The following is a 15,137-nucleotide window of genomic DNA, read 5'->3' as shown; positions in this document are numbered from 1 at the left end:
GAGTGGGGGAGATAGAAAGAGAGAGATAGCAAGAGAGAGAGAACAAGAGAGGGAAAGAAAGCAAGAGAGAGAGAGAAAGAAAACAAGAGAGAAAGAGTGAGAGAGAGAGAGAGAAAGTGAGAGAGAGAGAAAGCGAGAGAGAGAGAGAAGAGAGAGAGAGAAAGCAAGAGGGGGAGAGAGAAAGAGAGAGGAAGAAAGAAAGAGAGAGAGAGAAGAGAGGAAGGGAGAGAGAGAGAGGAAGAAAGCAAGAGAGAGAGAGAAGAAAGGAATAAAGAGAGAGAGAAATGATAGAAAAAAGGGGAGAAAAAAGAGAAATGTTTAGTTTTAATAGTAATAGATTTTGGTTGTTTTATTATTAATTTCTTTTAATAAAAAGAAGAGATTTCCCCCCTTATTTATTTATACATACATACATTCATACATACATACATACATACATACATACATACATACATACATACATACATACATCTATTCCGCCCAGTCCCAAAGGGACTGCCACTCAGGCACTATACTTTTCCACCCACACCGAAAAAAAATTAGAGGGAACATTGCTCCCATAGCCTTGTCCACTTCCTCAGGAGTCAAACTTGTCCCACACAATAGGACTAAGACCTACACTGTCATCTAGGTTGGAATTGCCCAAGCAGAGTCCAAGTCCATCCGAATCTGGGTGACTTTGTCTTCTATAAACTGAACAAATTCCTTAGCTCTATCCTACAGGGGCTCCTCCCCTCCCTCCACATTGAAAAGAGAACAGGTCACCCTAAAAAGGGCGGCTGGGTATGAATCTGCAGACACAATAAGTGCGGGAAAATGTGAACATTTTGCTGCCCGACTCACCACTAGGCAAGTCCTAATAAAAGTTCTCAATAGTATTCAGTCAGATTCAAAATTACTTGTTCTCCAACTTCGCTCTAGACATCTCTTCTGGCGCTTCCTCTCCTGGAGTTCCATGCTGAATGAAGGAGCCTAGGTCCACCGCCACAGAGAGGGCACAAAGGCACAATCCAGTCCAGTGCCCCTGATGAAGCCCTGTTTCAGGCAGCCACCAGGGTCTCAGCCAGATTGTGGGCAAGAGAGTCAGATATTGAATGGTCAGAGAGCATAGATAAGAGATTTTGATTCCTGAGATGATTTTAAAAATTTAAAAAATGATAAAATATTGGAGATGCCAAATTTATTATGTGCCATCAACTTGGTATTGATTCTTGGTGACCATATAGACAGTTTCCAAAATAATGAATATTCTTGATTGTTGTCAAATTCTACAATTCCTACATGCAGCTCCATTTTTCCAAGTTAACCAATCATCAACCTTCCACATTCCTGAAAATTTCCACGTGTAAGTTTCCAAGTAAAAATAATATGCAGTATAGCCACACATTAGCAAGAATAGCTGACTCTTGCTTATGAAGAAGTGAATGCAAGGAGGTATATTTAGACCCTACCCCAGAGTCTGCTAAAAGAGCCATGCTTTCAGAACTTATGAAAACCCAACAAAATTGAGGTTATTTGAATCTTGAAAAGCTCTGAGAAGTTTTCTCCCTTTTGCAGTAAGAAGAGCTAAGTGTAGATAACTGTAGGGAACTGTAGGGAACTTCGAGTCCAGATGTGGTATCACTTGCAGCTCGCAGCAAGTGAGATCTCACACGAGGATGTGTGCACGAATGAGATTTCAGTAATTTTCACCAATATTTTTGCTTCCGCACATGTGCAGAAGCAAAAAAATCAGCAAAAATCACCAAAATCTCACTCACATGAGTGTTTTTACATGAGATTTTGCTTGCTGTGCATTCACAGAAGCCAAATCTCATGCGGGGGCATGTGTGCGTGTGTTGGGGACATGTAATAGCATTCGCATCCTGAAAATCACTACCAGAGCAGAGCACCTGACTATTCTGGTAGCGGCCCATTACTGGCCAAGCAGTAGGACAAACCCACTATTCTTCTACCTTGTTTCCCTGAAAATAAGCCATGGCCTGATTTTTGGTGTGCTCCTAATATAAACTCTGTCGCCCAAATAACCCCTCATTAAGGGCCTCAGCTAGTAGGCGTGGCCAGTACCGAAGGCGGTGAGGGCATGGGGGTCAATGGTGTCGAGCAGCATTAATAATTGAGTTGATTATTTCACCAAGCAACAGGCAGAGGTGGGGCAGGAGGCATGCAATTCCGGATGCACATGGGCTGCAGGAAAATTGAGAGATGGGAGGGTAGCCATGGGAGGCTTATCTTCGTGTGGCAGCACTGGCAGCAGGCAGAGGCAGAGGAAAGGCAGGCAATGTGCACATGGGACATGAAAAAGCAAGAGTCAGTGAGCCGGAGCAGGTGGGGGCCGCAGGAAGCTCATCATTGTGCAGCATCAAACGGAGACAGGTATGGGGGAAGGTATGTGATCCTGATGCACCATGCAGGCTGCAGGCAAGCCAAGAGACATGAAGATGAGCTTCCTTCGGCTTTCATGTGGCCCATGTGGCACATCCAGATTGTGAGCTCCCCCACTGCCCTTCTGCTGGTGTCTGCTGCTTAGACAGGTAATCAAGTCATCTACACTGCATGGACTTTGTAGCCACAGAGTGCGCTGATAAAGGGACCAGCGGATTGCAGCTGCTGCCAAACAACATCAGCCTCCACACTGCCACCTTTTGTGCAGGTGCCAGAGGGATGGGGTGCCCAGCTGGGCTGATCATCCTAATATCATGGTTTCCTGCAAATAAGCCTTAATGCTTATTTTGGAGTACCCCAAAATGTAAGACCATGTCTTATTTTCTATGGTAGTAGAACAATCCAGGATTCTTAGCTTCCATGCAATGCTAAAGGAATCAGAACTAGACATTTCCTGTTTACTGCTTCTACTGAGGAATGATAGTTATCAGTTAGCATTATGTAGTATAATGTTTGTTACTAATAACCTTCAAAATGCAGATATTATGGCATTGGTTTATATGTACAACAACCATATGTACAACAACCTGCGGCAGGCAGACACTTACCTTGCTACCTGGATAATCCTTGATGGCTGGAGCGGGTGCACACACTCCGGACACGTGTGCGCATGCCCCCTGCATGAGATTTGGCTTCTATGCATGTGCACCAAGCCAAATCTCATGAGATTTTGACTATTTTTGGTGATATTTTTGCTTCTGTGCATGCAATGAAGCAAAACCCGGCAAAAATCGATGAAATCTTGTAAGCGCAAGCAAGATTTCGGCTATTTTCATGGGTATTTTTGCTTCCATGCATACTCAGAAGCGAAAAACTGTCAAATTTTGCTGGAAATCTTTCAGTCATGCTGTTCCCAGGCCATTTCCGCTACCCAGATGGCATCACCCCATGTGGAGGGGGGGGGAGGTGCCCATGACTGACAACAACCATGTTTTTCTTGAACTTAAGACCAATGTTATTTCTAATGGTGACTGCAGAGCCTCCACCCTGTCTAGGTTAAAAAACCTTAGCTTTCTTGGTATCCAGTTCTTAAATCTTAGGTGTGATGTATTTTAAAAATCTTATAGATAATACTGCTACTAATAACAACATGATATTGTATCAAAATCAAATTTTTAAATGGGCATATTTTCAGTATCAATCTGCAGTTTGTATATATTTTTGAACCACAAAATAGAAAATTTTGCCAATTTATTTAGCATTTTTTCTCTCTAAAACAATTACTTAAGACCGACAAGGTTAAATACTGGTCTTTGTTTTATGAATGAACTGTATTGTGAGTGTTCCTGCATATGTGAATTCATTGATGGTTCAGTACTGTAGGAAAGTCAAATTTATCCCCTTTCCTTAAAGCTGTTTCCCCCAGTACAATTTTCCAGATTGTTAGGTATCTTTTGTGAATGTATGTATATGTGTATGTGCATGCATGCTTGTAAAACTTAAAAAGTGAAAGCAGTGTGGCATGATTTCTGATTTTCTTCCAATCTTGTCTAGTCTATGAGGAATCAAGTTTTTCAATATATATTGGGTAGATTAATGGTAATTTGATTTACTTGCAATTTACATAGAAAAATATTATTTATATAGGCTTGTTAAATACTTTGTGATCAAATTAAAATAAATATAAAATTATTTTATATGATAAATGGGGGCCTTATTTGTTACTTATGATAAATATTCTAATTTCCCACTTCCTTTTAAAATATCTTAGATTTTATATTTGCTATTTATAATCTGTTACTATATTAAATATAAAGGTCTACTGTATTTTCCCCAAAATAAGACCCTCTCTTATATTTTTTGGAACCCTGAAATAAACGCTTGGCCTTATTGCCATGCATTCAAACGCCTGATTGGGCTTATTATCAGGAGATGTCTTATTTTGGAGGAAACAGGTTTTTATGTCTATGTTTATGCTAGATATATCCAATTTACATTGGTGTTTTAACATATGATTATCATTTTCCACGTAACAGCTCAAACATTCAAATTCAGTGAAATAGATGCTAACTTCTCTTCCATTGGTTTTAGGAAATTTTGAATGACAATGTACTTCATAAATCATAACAATAACTTATTTAAAGTAAAAAGGTTTAAATTAAACCTGCAAAAAACTATCAGTTTTCCAACTTAACCCTTCACATTCTGGCATTTTCCAGACTGCCAGCCAAATGAACACTTTAGGAGGAGGTGTTTAAATATGTCTGCAGCACCCAGAGAGTTAATCCACCCCATTGTGCATAGGTGTTGGAGCTCTTATGGTATGTAAGCTAATACAAAATTCAGAGTTATTTTGTATTCTCCCTTAATATATACATTTTCCCAATATACACCTTCTGAAAATTTAGTTCTTGGTGTAATAGATATGCATACATGAACAGCAACTAATGAGAGAAGATTGTGTATGTATGAAGCTACCATCCTCCCAAATAACCCATATTGATCTGACTCCTAGTTATGATGATAATCTTTTAACAATTATATTAACATTAATATTATATACTAATTGCACCGGAAGCAATACAAACATTACGGATTTTAAGAATGTGAAGTCCCAGAAATTAAGCCACTAGTATTGGAGTGGCCAAATTGGGAAGGACACATTATTTCATAATTAAAATTAAATAAAGCAATTGGATAGTCTTATTTAGGCTAAGCCTTATTCAAAGAATATGTATTTCTGTAAGAAATATACTATTTTCCCTTAAGTTATCAATGTGCTTTAAATGGATCTGGACTTGTAAAGGGTCACCTGCAAGATTCTAAATCAAGTGATTTATACTCTGTGTGTTCCTAATTTAAAATGCTTCTACTCAGCCAGCACAGCAATCCACTTTAACAGATGCTAAAAGTATACTCTTAAGGAGTGAGATCTAGCAGCCACTAAAACAGAAGGAGAAAAGGGTTGGGGTGGGATTTGAAACTGTTTTGACTAAAAAGAACATTTACAGCTACTACTAATCAGGCTTCATGCTAGAGAATAGCCTCATGCAAGGCCATCCAGATTTATCCCTACAAGAAAACTTTTTAAAATGCTTCCGCCTTCCGCCAGTATTTGAATCTCCACAGTTATAGCTGGTGGTCAGTGGAATACTTTTAGGATACATCTATTAATGGAGTTAAATTCCCACTGTTGGGGAGCTGGTGGAGCCACACTTGCACAGAATTATGCCTTTCATGCATCTAATGTCCATAAATTATGCCTACATACTCCCTCTCCCTCTCTCTCTCCCTCCCCCCTCTTCTAATGCATTATATGTAAATGTATTTATTTAAAACAATTGCTGGTATATAATTTCAGAACAGGGCTGTTATATTTGGGTAGTCATATTAACAACTTTAGTTGGTTTTATTTCTCCTTTAGCTCCACTATAGTTGGTTTTATTTCTCTTAAGAAAAAACTGTTGAATATTATTTTTCAAGTATATTGAATTGTATATAAGTATGTTCAAGTATATGAAGTACTGCATATTTTGTAGCAAAGCCTTTCTTCCTGTCTCACAAAGCAGTTATATGTATATCATGCTTTCAGACAATAGAAAGGATCACCAATATCTCAGCAATAAAAGGATATATATGTACATACATATACATGCCTACATACATACATACATACATACATACATACATACATACATACATACATACATAGCTTATATGCAGTATAACCATAGTGCCGGAAATTAAGTTGCTACAATTCATACTTCCAATGTTATAATTAAGCATGCTTCCTGGTATATCACAGATATATCTCAACTATTTTGTTGCCTTTTTACTGTACTATTAGCACATAGATGTTTACATGTTCTGTAATGTGTTTCATTGTAGCATTAAGCAAAATCTTATATCTATAAATATTTTTACAAAAACATCAAAAGAAAGTTTTAAAAATTGAATACCCATATTTAATTTTAGGTACTATTGTTATTACAAAAAGTAGTTTCTTACATGCAGTTTTTAGGTAGGTAAAATTTTGTATCTGAGTAATAAAGAATTAAAATGATATTTCTAAAGTGAATATTAATAGATAACTAGTGATACTGTTTTACTAGATAATATTGTTACTGATATAGCTATGACACAAAAAAGTAATGCAATTAACTATACAATAATTAACAATACTTTTAGTTATCCGCTAGTCTTTATTAATATGTTCTATTATCTGATTCTGAAATACAGCATTCTTAAGTCAGGCTATTTTAAGAAAGAAATTTCACTGGCTTGATAATCATTGATTTTCAGTTTCAAAGTATGTGGAACTCTTCATGTTGGGGAAGCTTGCTCTAGAAAGCATAAGAGAAATCCAAAAAGGTGTTTGGTTTTTTTTATGTTTTAAAATTAAACTATAATACAATGAATTTCTTCTTAGCTACTGAAGATGGAGATATATGTTTTAATGGAAAAATGAAAATATAATTATTAAATATTCTTCATGTATTGTTCAAGATTCATATACATTTGCAAAACACAAAGCTAGCTATTAGGAAGTCAACATCAATATTTGTATTAAGCGCAAGTGCTATTTGCAGGGATGACTATGAGGAGCGGTAAAAAAAAGTAAAGAAGGAGGCCAGTGTTTCCTTTAACATACAATTTGTGAAAAAATTATTTTGCACAACTATGCTGAAATCAAATACAAAAGAATGCACCACAATATGCATATATGAATTGCAAGAGTCTGTAATAGTAAAATTTCAAAATGTTAGTATTTCTTAGTTAATTTTAGAGACTCAAAAATATATTCTTACAAATTATATCTTCAAGTCATTTGGGGGACCTGGAAAATGTCCCTTGCAGGTTTTTTGGGCAGCATTCCCCCCCCCAAAATGCCATTGCCTTCTCCTTAGGCTGCTTAGTCAGCTAACTCACCTTGTCCTTAAGACAGGACACTATCAGTCTCCTGATTTCTAGCCTACCTCAGTACACCAAACTGACTTTATGCATGCATGCTTGCAGTTTATAATTTAATATATTAGTTAATGATGACAATTTTTAAAATTGTTTCTTTCTTTCATTTTGGAATTTGATATTATAATAAAAAATAAGAGATACAAAAAAAAAGTACGCCCACCCCTCTTTGCTTTCATTTTTCCATTCCTTACTTCTTCTCTGGATGTACAGGGGATGGACAAAAAAATGGAAATGCTTGACTTTTTGGCATCATAATGTTTGAACATGTTCAAATCAATCAAAATTTGACATATTTTAATGTTTTTTTAATTCTGTTATTTGATATGTTTTTTTAAACTAGCTTTTTTTAACAGAAATTTAAAGAAATTGCTTATTTATTTATTTATTTACTTACTTACTTACCTACCTGTTTGTTTGTTTGTTTGTTTGTTTGTTTGTTTGTTTATTTATTTATTTATTTATTTATTTGTTTGTTTGTTTGTTTGTTTGTTTGTTTGTATGCTGCCCCTCTCCGTAGACTCCGTAACCTTCTAGAAATGGTAGGCCTCTCAGACTTTCAAAGAGGCCAAATTGTTGGTGCTCGAATGGCAGGTACTAGTGTAACAGAAAGTGCCTGAATGTTTGGCATTTCAAGAGGTAATGTCTCAAAAGTAATGACTGCTTTTAAAAGAAAAGGGAAAACGTCCTCAGCCAAGCAGAGGTCTGGTCGAAAGTCGAAGTTGTCTGAGAGAGACCTTCAGACTCTAAAGCGAATTGTTAGAGCAGATCGCAAGACCACAGCTCCTAAAATCACTGCAGAGCTCAATAGACACGTACAGAACCCAGTTTCCACATAAACTGTTCGAAGGGAACTTCACAAATCTGGATTCCATGGAAGAGCTGCAATGTGTTTCCATTTTTTTGTCCACCCCCTGTATTTAGAACATTTAAACTTGAGTTCTTATAGTTTGAATGTTTTACTAAGTTGACAACAATCAAGGATCTTGTAGAGCCTGAAATTCAAGAAATATTAAACCTTTTTGGAGGGAGGTCTTCCTCCATGCATGGGACAGTCTGGCGTTGTGCCAAAAGTGTCTCTAGTGGGTGCAATCTTGAGCATTTGAGTGTAACTACAAGTGTAGGAAAGAACTGCCAATCTACTATCCTCTTTCATGAGCTTTCATATGCCAGGAGTGCATCAAGGCAAGACAGCAGGCTTGCCCAGGACTGCTTGCCAGTTTCAAGCCTGGGTTTTATGGTGCCTACGTTTATTATTATTATCACGACATGGAGTAATTTTAATTTTATGTATACTCAATCTTTTTCTGTGTGGGTGCACACAACACTATTGCAGACACTATTTGGACATTTTTCACTCCAGGTCTCCTGTAAATGCCTTTCCTATTGCACTAAAAACCTAAAGACATCTAGATTCAACAATGAAAGCTTTTACAAGATCAAAATTAGGATTATGTTCCAAAGACAGTTTGTGGATGAGCATTTAATTAAACAGCTGACTTCCACTATATATCACAAATTTCTATGGTGTAAAAGATACTCAGTTTCTGCATTTGTGCATTGCTCTACAAGGAGATGGGGAGCTGCTCTTTAAGAAACTTCCTGAATATAGAAAACTAATTACATAGGTTTTTTTAGTTTAGAACCTAAAACCTGGTAAAAAGACCATTAGAATAAACGTAATAATAAATGTAGGTATATTATTTAAATCTTCCTTCAGATCAAAATAGTATGTTTAAAATTGAAGTCTAACTCAGTACTTATCTCCAGTATTTTATTTAAAAAATTGATAAAGAATTCTTTAAAATTCTTTAAAACTGCAGGTTTTTAATTAATTCTGTTCAACTCTTCAATGGAATTTTAGCTGATTTTTTTCTTATTTAAGTACTTAAAGATATGTTGACTCAAAGAAAGATATTTGGAAGCTCTGTGAAATTATAAAAAATATCCAGATACTTACAAGAAGGTAATTCCATTGAATACAACTGAGCCATAATAAATACAATTACTGTAGTTGGTGATTAATCTATAGATAAAAAGTATAGCTTAAATTGTATTTTGATGAAAAACAGTAGAATGCTATCCTATAAAAGTGTAGTATTTACATTGATAATTGCTCAAACTAATAAAACATTTACTAATCTTAAAGAGAAAGCAAGCTGTTTTAAATGCTATCCTCATAATCCCTTCCCATTCATTATTTGAAGTAGGGCAGATGGAAATTGAAGTCTAAAACATCTGGAGGGCATAAGGTTGTCTACTCTTCTATTTAACCTTAGCCAGCTATCAAAAATATATCAAATCTATGCTAAGGTTTTGCATAATAAGCAGAGACAGAAACATTTTTCTATTAGAATTTCACTTGAACAAAGTATAATGAAGCATGATAAGCTACGGGAACTAAATAAAGTTTACCTGTTACCTTTTATTCCCTACCTAATCTGTATTGCTCAGGTTATGAGTTTCTTCTATTTGAAACAAAACACAGTAAATTTTAAACCATTTAAATACAAGTTACATTTAAATTGGCGCTGTTAAATTCTGGTGACATACAGTTCCTAAAACACTTTAAGTATATCTGTATTGTACATATTCCTAAAATATTAGATTAAATTTTCTAAATAATTTCTTCACTCTAACATTTGGAGACATTCTGCACAAAGCTTTATGGATTTTAGTAATCTGATCTCTGTGACTTCCTCCTTTTGGCCTTTCTTTCTTCATGTTGCAGCAAGAATAATGATAGTATCTGTCACATTCTTTGGATGACTTAAGATAGCTGTGTTCTGAGTTGGGGGCTAAAAATTATGAACTCTTGCTTCTAGAAATGTGACCTGGGTGGGTGGGTAGTGAACTATATTTTAAAAAGCTTTAGCATTAGACAGTGCACTGCCAAGAGAACTGAATTTGAAAACTGGAACTTAATATTTACTATTCCTTAGATTTTTAAGTATCTTAGATTTAGGATTAAGAGCAATTGACAACTCTCTAAAATGAATTATTGGAATCCCCTAGTGAGTTAATTATGAGATATTGTGAAGAAATATAAACATCATCTATATATTCACTTGTATAGTTTATACAAGTGCTTTATATTGGTGCTTTAGTAAGTTTTAATTATTTCACAAACTTAGCAAATAGGGAAAATAACTCAGAAAGCATTTTATTCTTCAATTACTTCACCCTGTTCTGTATAACCAGATCCAATCTTTCTTGTAAATTTGGAATAAAACTATATTAAGAGAAAAATAATTTACTTAAGATGATACTAAAAAAGATTTTTTACAGCATATTGGAGTACAGTATTTTGTGGGCTATGCCCATGAGATACATAGAGAAGATACATAGCTATAGATATAAAAAATACCTTTTCAAAGCCATTTTGTATGAATTAGATTTTAATATTAATACCTAAGAAAGAACTTAATCATTACATATTATTGGATAATATTAAATAAATGGAATAAATGTGCTCTAGCGACATTACTAATCTGATAATGATGACTAGTTAACTAAATGATTAACTGAACTATTAACTAATTTATAAATAATAGAGAGAAAAATAGGTCTGCATTTACATATGTGTCCATCTGTCTTCTTTTATAGTTTTTGTCTTCAATCAGTGGGTAAATTGGTTTTAGTCCAAACAGCAGCCTGATTTTTCCTTCAAAATGTACTTTCTTTGGTCTTATTTATTGGTGGAAAGAGGGATTTCCTTGACAATAGATAGATCTTAATAGATCCTAAAGAAATTTCATCTCTGTAACCACATTAGATATAATGTGAGTGGCAGAAAAATCTCCATGGATAATTCTGGGTTAGTAGATTGTTACCATCTCAGTGTTACTGAATTCTCTAATCTCAGGTCAGCCTGAAGCAGCAGTGCATACAATCCTGTTGCCTGATGCAGCATGAATGAAAATGCTTTCTGTCAGAAACATGTGGTCTCTTCAGTCCAGAGCCTGTGTAAATCCTGTGTAAATAGAAGGAAGCTAACAAAGGATGAGCCCCTGCAGCTCAGAGCATTTGGAGCCATTTGGGGGCTGAATTTGCTAAATGCTGCTTATGCCGCCTGAAAAGTTGAAGAGAAAGGAGTTTAAATTCTCTTCTTTTTTCTCTTTCTACTCAGACCCTGGGGGGAGGGTGTTCAAGGCTAGAAAAACTTGAGGTAAGACTATGAAAACTGTTTTTCAGTGCTCTTTTGAGTATAGAAAAGATGGCGCAATTCACCGTCCCTTCCCTAATATCGGAAAACCCAGAGTTTGTAAACGTTGCATGTGAAGTATTTCATTTTCTATGAATTACACAGAAAAATTACACAGAAGAAAACAGAATTTAGTCCCCACCCCCAATTAACATATATAGACCATATAGCATAGTTGATTAGTAAAACAACTAAACAATTAGTAAAGTTGTTTCATTTTTTCCAATAGAATTTTGCAGAAAAACTTCCTCTCAAGAACATTGACAAGACAAAATTGGAGATATAGAACTTAATGCTAATAACTTAAAATCTTCTGCAAGGAAAATTATTGCACAAATATATGTTTATATTTACAAATAATCTTTCTCAGCCATTGATATAGTTTATTGAGGTCTACAAGAAAATGGAAAAAAACATATGCAGTAGACTTGAAGTTTTTTTGTTTTGTCTAAGATAGTATAGATTGCAACTTATTTTGAACAATTATATTCAATTAGAGTATTTAAGGAAAAAAATAACACACTAATATTTTAACTCAAAATCTATATAATAAGCTACTAAGTGATATAACTCTTGAATATTCTAATTGAGTATTGAACAGTATGGTTTTTATCTATGAACCATGTACTGTATTAGAATATTGTTTGGGCTTTTTAAATGAAGTGTGTTAAATCCACCCAATTGCAATTTTTTTTATTATATAGTTTAAGCACACATGCATGCAGAAGATCTGGTGATGGAATGAACACTGAAAGAATTTTAGAATAGTGTACCTAAATAAAACCACCATATCTTGTTTCTTCTTAATTGTGCCCTGATAATGAAGTACTGCTGCATTTGGTATGAATGATGGTGATATAGCAGCACTGAAGTTTTCTATGAGACTGCTGGCCTCTGGTAGCTCATAATAGCAGCTATTATGACATTGTGCTGGAGCAAAAGTTGTTATACTCTCATTGTGATATTTATTATCTAGAATACCCATATTCAGATTCAAGTGTAAGGCTGCAAAATGCAAGCCTTTTGTTTTTGTTGCAAAAGGCAAAAAGGCTAGCAAAATTCCACACATTTTTCTTAGCAAACATATTTTGCAGAAGTAGAAGTATTCCAGAGCTAGATTATTTCCTTGTTCATTTCTGAAATAAACAATCCAGAAAGAGCATTAATTAATTTACAAATGTTATATACCCAAATATCTTAATTCCCCCTTATGTAGTTTGCATTGTTTGTAATTATTACATAATTAGCACTATGTAGTAGAAAGAACTATTACTGTAAACGTATATGCAATGTATGGATGAGGCTCTAAACATAAGAATAAATATGTAATGGGTGGCATTCAGAGATCATAGAAACTAGTAGCATACTATGCAAAAGGGACTTCTGTATGGCAAATACAGGCAACCCCTGACTTACAATAGTTATTTTAGTGACAATAGCATTGTTATAATAACATTGAAAAAAGTGACTCAGGACCATTGCAGCATCCCCATGGTCACTTGATTAAAATTCAGAGACTTGCCACTGATTTATATTTATAATGGTTGCAGAGTCCTGGAGTCATGTAATCACCTTTGTGACCTTCTGTCAAGCAAAGTCAGTGGGGAAGCCAGATTCACTTAACAACCCTGTTACTGACTTAACAACTGCAGTGTTTCATTAAAAAAAACTGTGATAACAAAGGTCATAAAGTGGAGCACACTCATTTAGCCAATGTCTCACTTAACAACAGAACCTTTGGACTTAATTGTGGTCATATATCAAGGATTACCTGTGCAAGTCCTCATTTTGGATTACCCCATGTAATTTTTCAGATGGTTTTGGGAAAATTAATGAAAATTAATTTCCAGTTTATAATTTCTCTTAGAATTCTTATTCTATAAATGGTAGTAACTAGAGTACCGTTTATCCTAAAAAGGATTATAGGTAATATGCCAAGGAAAGTGGTCATCTAAATAATGGTAATACTTTCATTGGATTTAAATACTTTTTAAACTCTTCATCAAGTTGAGCTTGATTCTTGATAACTTCATGGATATATTTGTGTTATTTTGTTAAAAGCAATAAGGAAGATATTTTGCCATAGATTTCCTCTACTATGCTTTTCTTTTTTTAAAAAGAAAACCTTTTGCCATCTAGTTCTCATAGGATTGATACAGCTTATTTGCTTTTTATTTCAAAAGCTATGCTTCTGCAATGAAGACATGAACCTGTTTTCCCTTTTCCTTAACTTTTTAAACAAACTGCAATATGTTTATATTAATCTGCTTCTGTAGTTAAAACAAATGTGTGTGGTTTCTTCTGTTCTGTGTAAAGTTTGGATAGCAGCTGGGCTTACATGGAAATGTGCAAGTCTGATTGTAAACTAAAAATGCAGAATCTTTTTGAACTGTAGTTTATATTATATTCCCAAGAGTGTTGGATATATGTAGTTCTTGTTCAGAGTTCAGATATCTGTTGTTATTAATTGTTACAATGTTATTTGTTACATTTTTTCTGTTCACCTCAGGAATTCTAAGATACTTTAAGGCAGTGATTTTCAACCTTTTTTGAGCCACGGCACATTTTTTAAATTTACAAAATCCTGGGGTACCCCACCAACCAAAATGACACAAAATGACACTCTAACACAGTACATATTATACATTGGGACCATGGGGAGGAGTAGCAGCTTCAACTACTTGCCGTGGCCACACAATGACAAGTGCACGGCAGCCTGAGGAGGGACCTTCCTGGGTGTGGATTAGAGGCGGCCTACTATTGGTTCATTTGTAGTGGTTGGGATGAATCCTAGAAGGTGATTGGTCAGTTAGAGTTCCCTGTGCCTCCACCCTTCCTGTCGCTGATAGCTGGAGGGATTGTGAGGGGAATGTTTATGTTCCGATGGAGGTGGCTGGCGGCGGGCCGGATAAATGACCTCCGTGTGTAGTATCCGGCACGTGGGCGTAGTTTGGGGACCCACACCTGACTATGTCTCACGGCACACTAGTGTGCCGCGGCAACACTGGTTGAAAAACACTGCTTTAAGGTGCTATATAGTGATAGATCAGAAGTGCAAAGTAACTCAGCACTTTTTTACCCATTGAAATTAATGTTCAAAGTGGCACATAAAACATGCAGTTTCAATTTACTAAGTTTAAAAAGGGATACATTTATAATATATCAGATAGACAGAATTTATAATTCTTTACAAAATTTCACATAATCAAAAAAAATCCAGCTATAAGACTGCAACTATTGTGTTTCTTCTACCAAATATATATGAAAATATAAGTTAAGTGAAAAGATACTCAGAAATTATAGGGTGAGGAATATTTGTCTACAGCTTTCTTGAAACAACAGAGGCAATTAGGACTGGGGGCTTTAAGAAAAATGCTGTAACTAAAGCTCTTTTTGTACACTGCTCAAAAAAATAAAGGGAACCCTTAAACAACACAATATAACTACAAGTAAATCAAAATTCTGTGGACTCAAACTGTCCACTTAAGAAGCAACGCTGATTGACAATCAATTACACATGCTGTTGTGCACATTCACCTTTGAACAAAACAAAGTATTCAATGAGAATATTTCATTCATT

General features: G+C 35.2%; 1 protein-coding gene across 12 annotated transcripts in view; it reads left to right on the top strand.

Annotated features, from left to right (window-relative positions):
• Positions 1–15,137, top strand: part of MEIS2 (Meis homeobox 2) — a 278,477-nt gene that overhangs the window by 61,483 nt on the left and 201,857 nt on the right. For 6 of the 12 annotated variants that reach the window (XM_070756352.1, XM_070756334.1, XM_070756308.1 and 3 more), the window contains one exon: positions 4,605–4,706. The exons of the other annotated variants lie outside the window; for them this stretch is intronic. In XM_070756352.1, the coding sequence (XP_070612453.1) occupies positions 4,605–4,706 (102 nt within the window). The remainder of the gene's footprint in view (positions 1–4,604; positions 4,707–15,137) is intronic. 12 annotated transcript variants of the gene reach the window in all.

Source organism: Erythrolamprus reginae, chromosome 1 (genome assembly GCF_031021105.1).
Source record: "Erythrolamprus reginae isolate rEryReg1 chromosome 1, rEryReg1.hap1, whole genome shotgun sequence".
Taxonomy (NCBI): domain Eukaryota; kingdom Metazoa; phylum Chordata; class Lepidosauria; order Squamata; family Dipsadidae; genus Erythrolamprus; species Erythrolamprus reginae.
The sequence above is the reverse complement of the archived record's forward strand: the minus strand, read 5'-3'. Positions and strand labels throughout refer to the sequence as shown.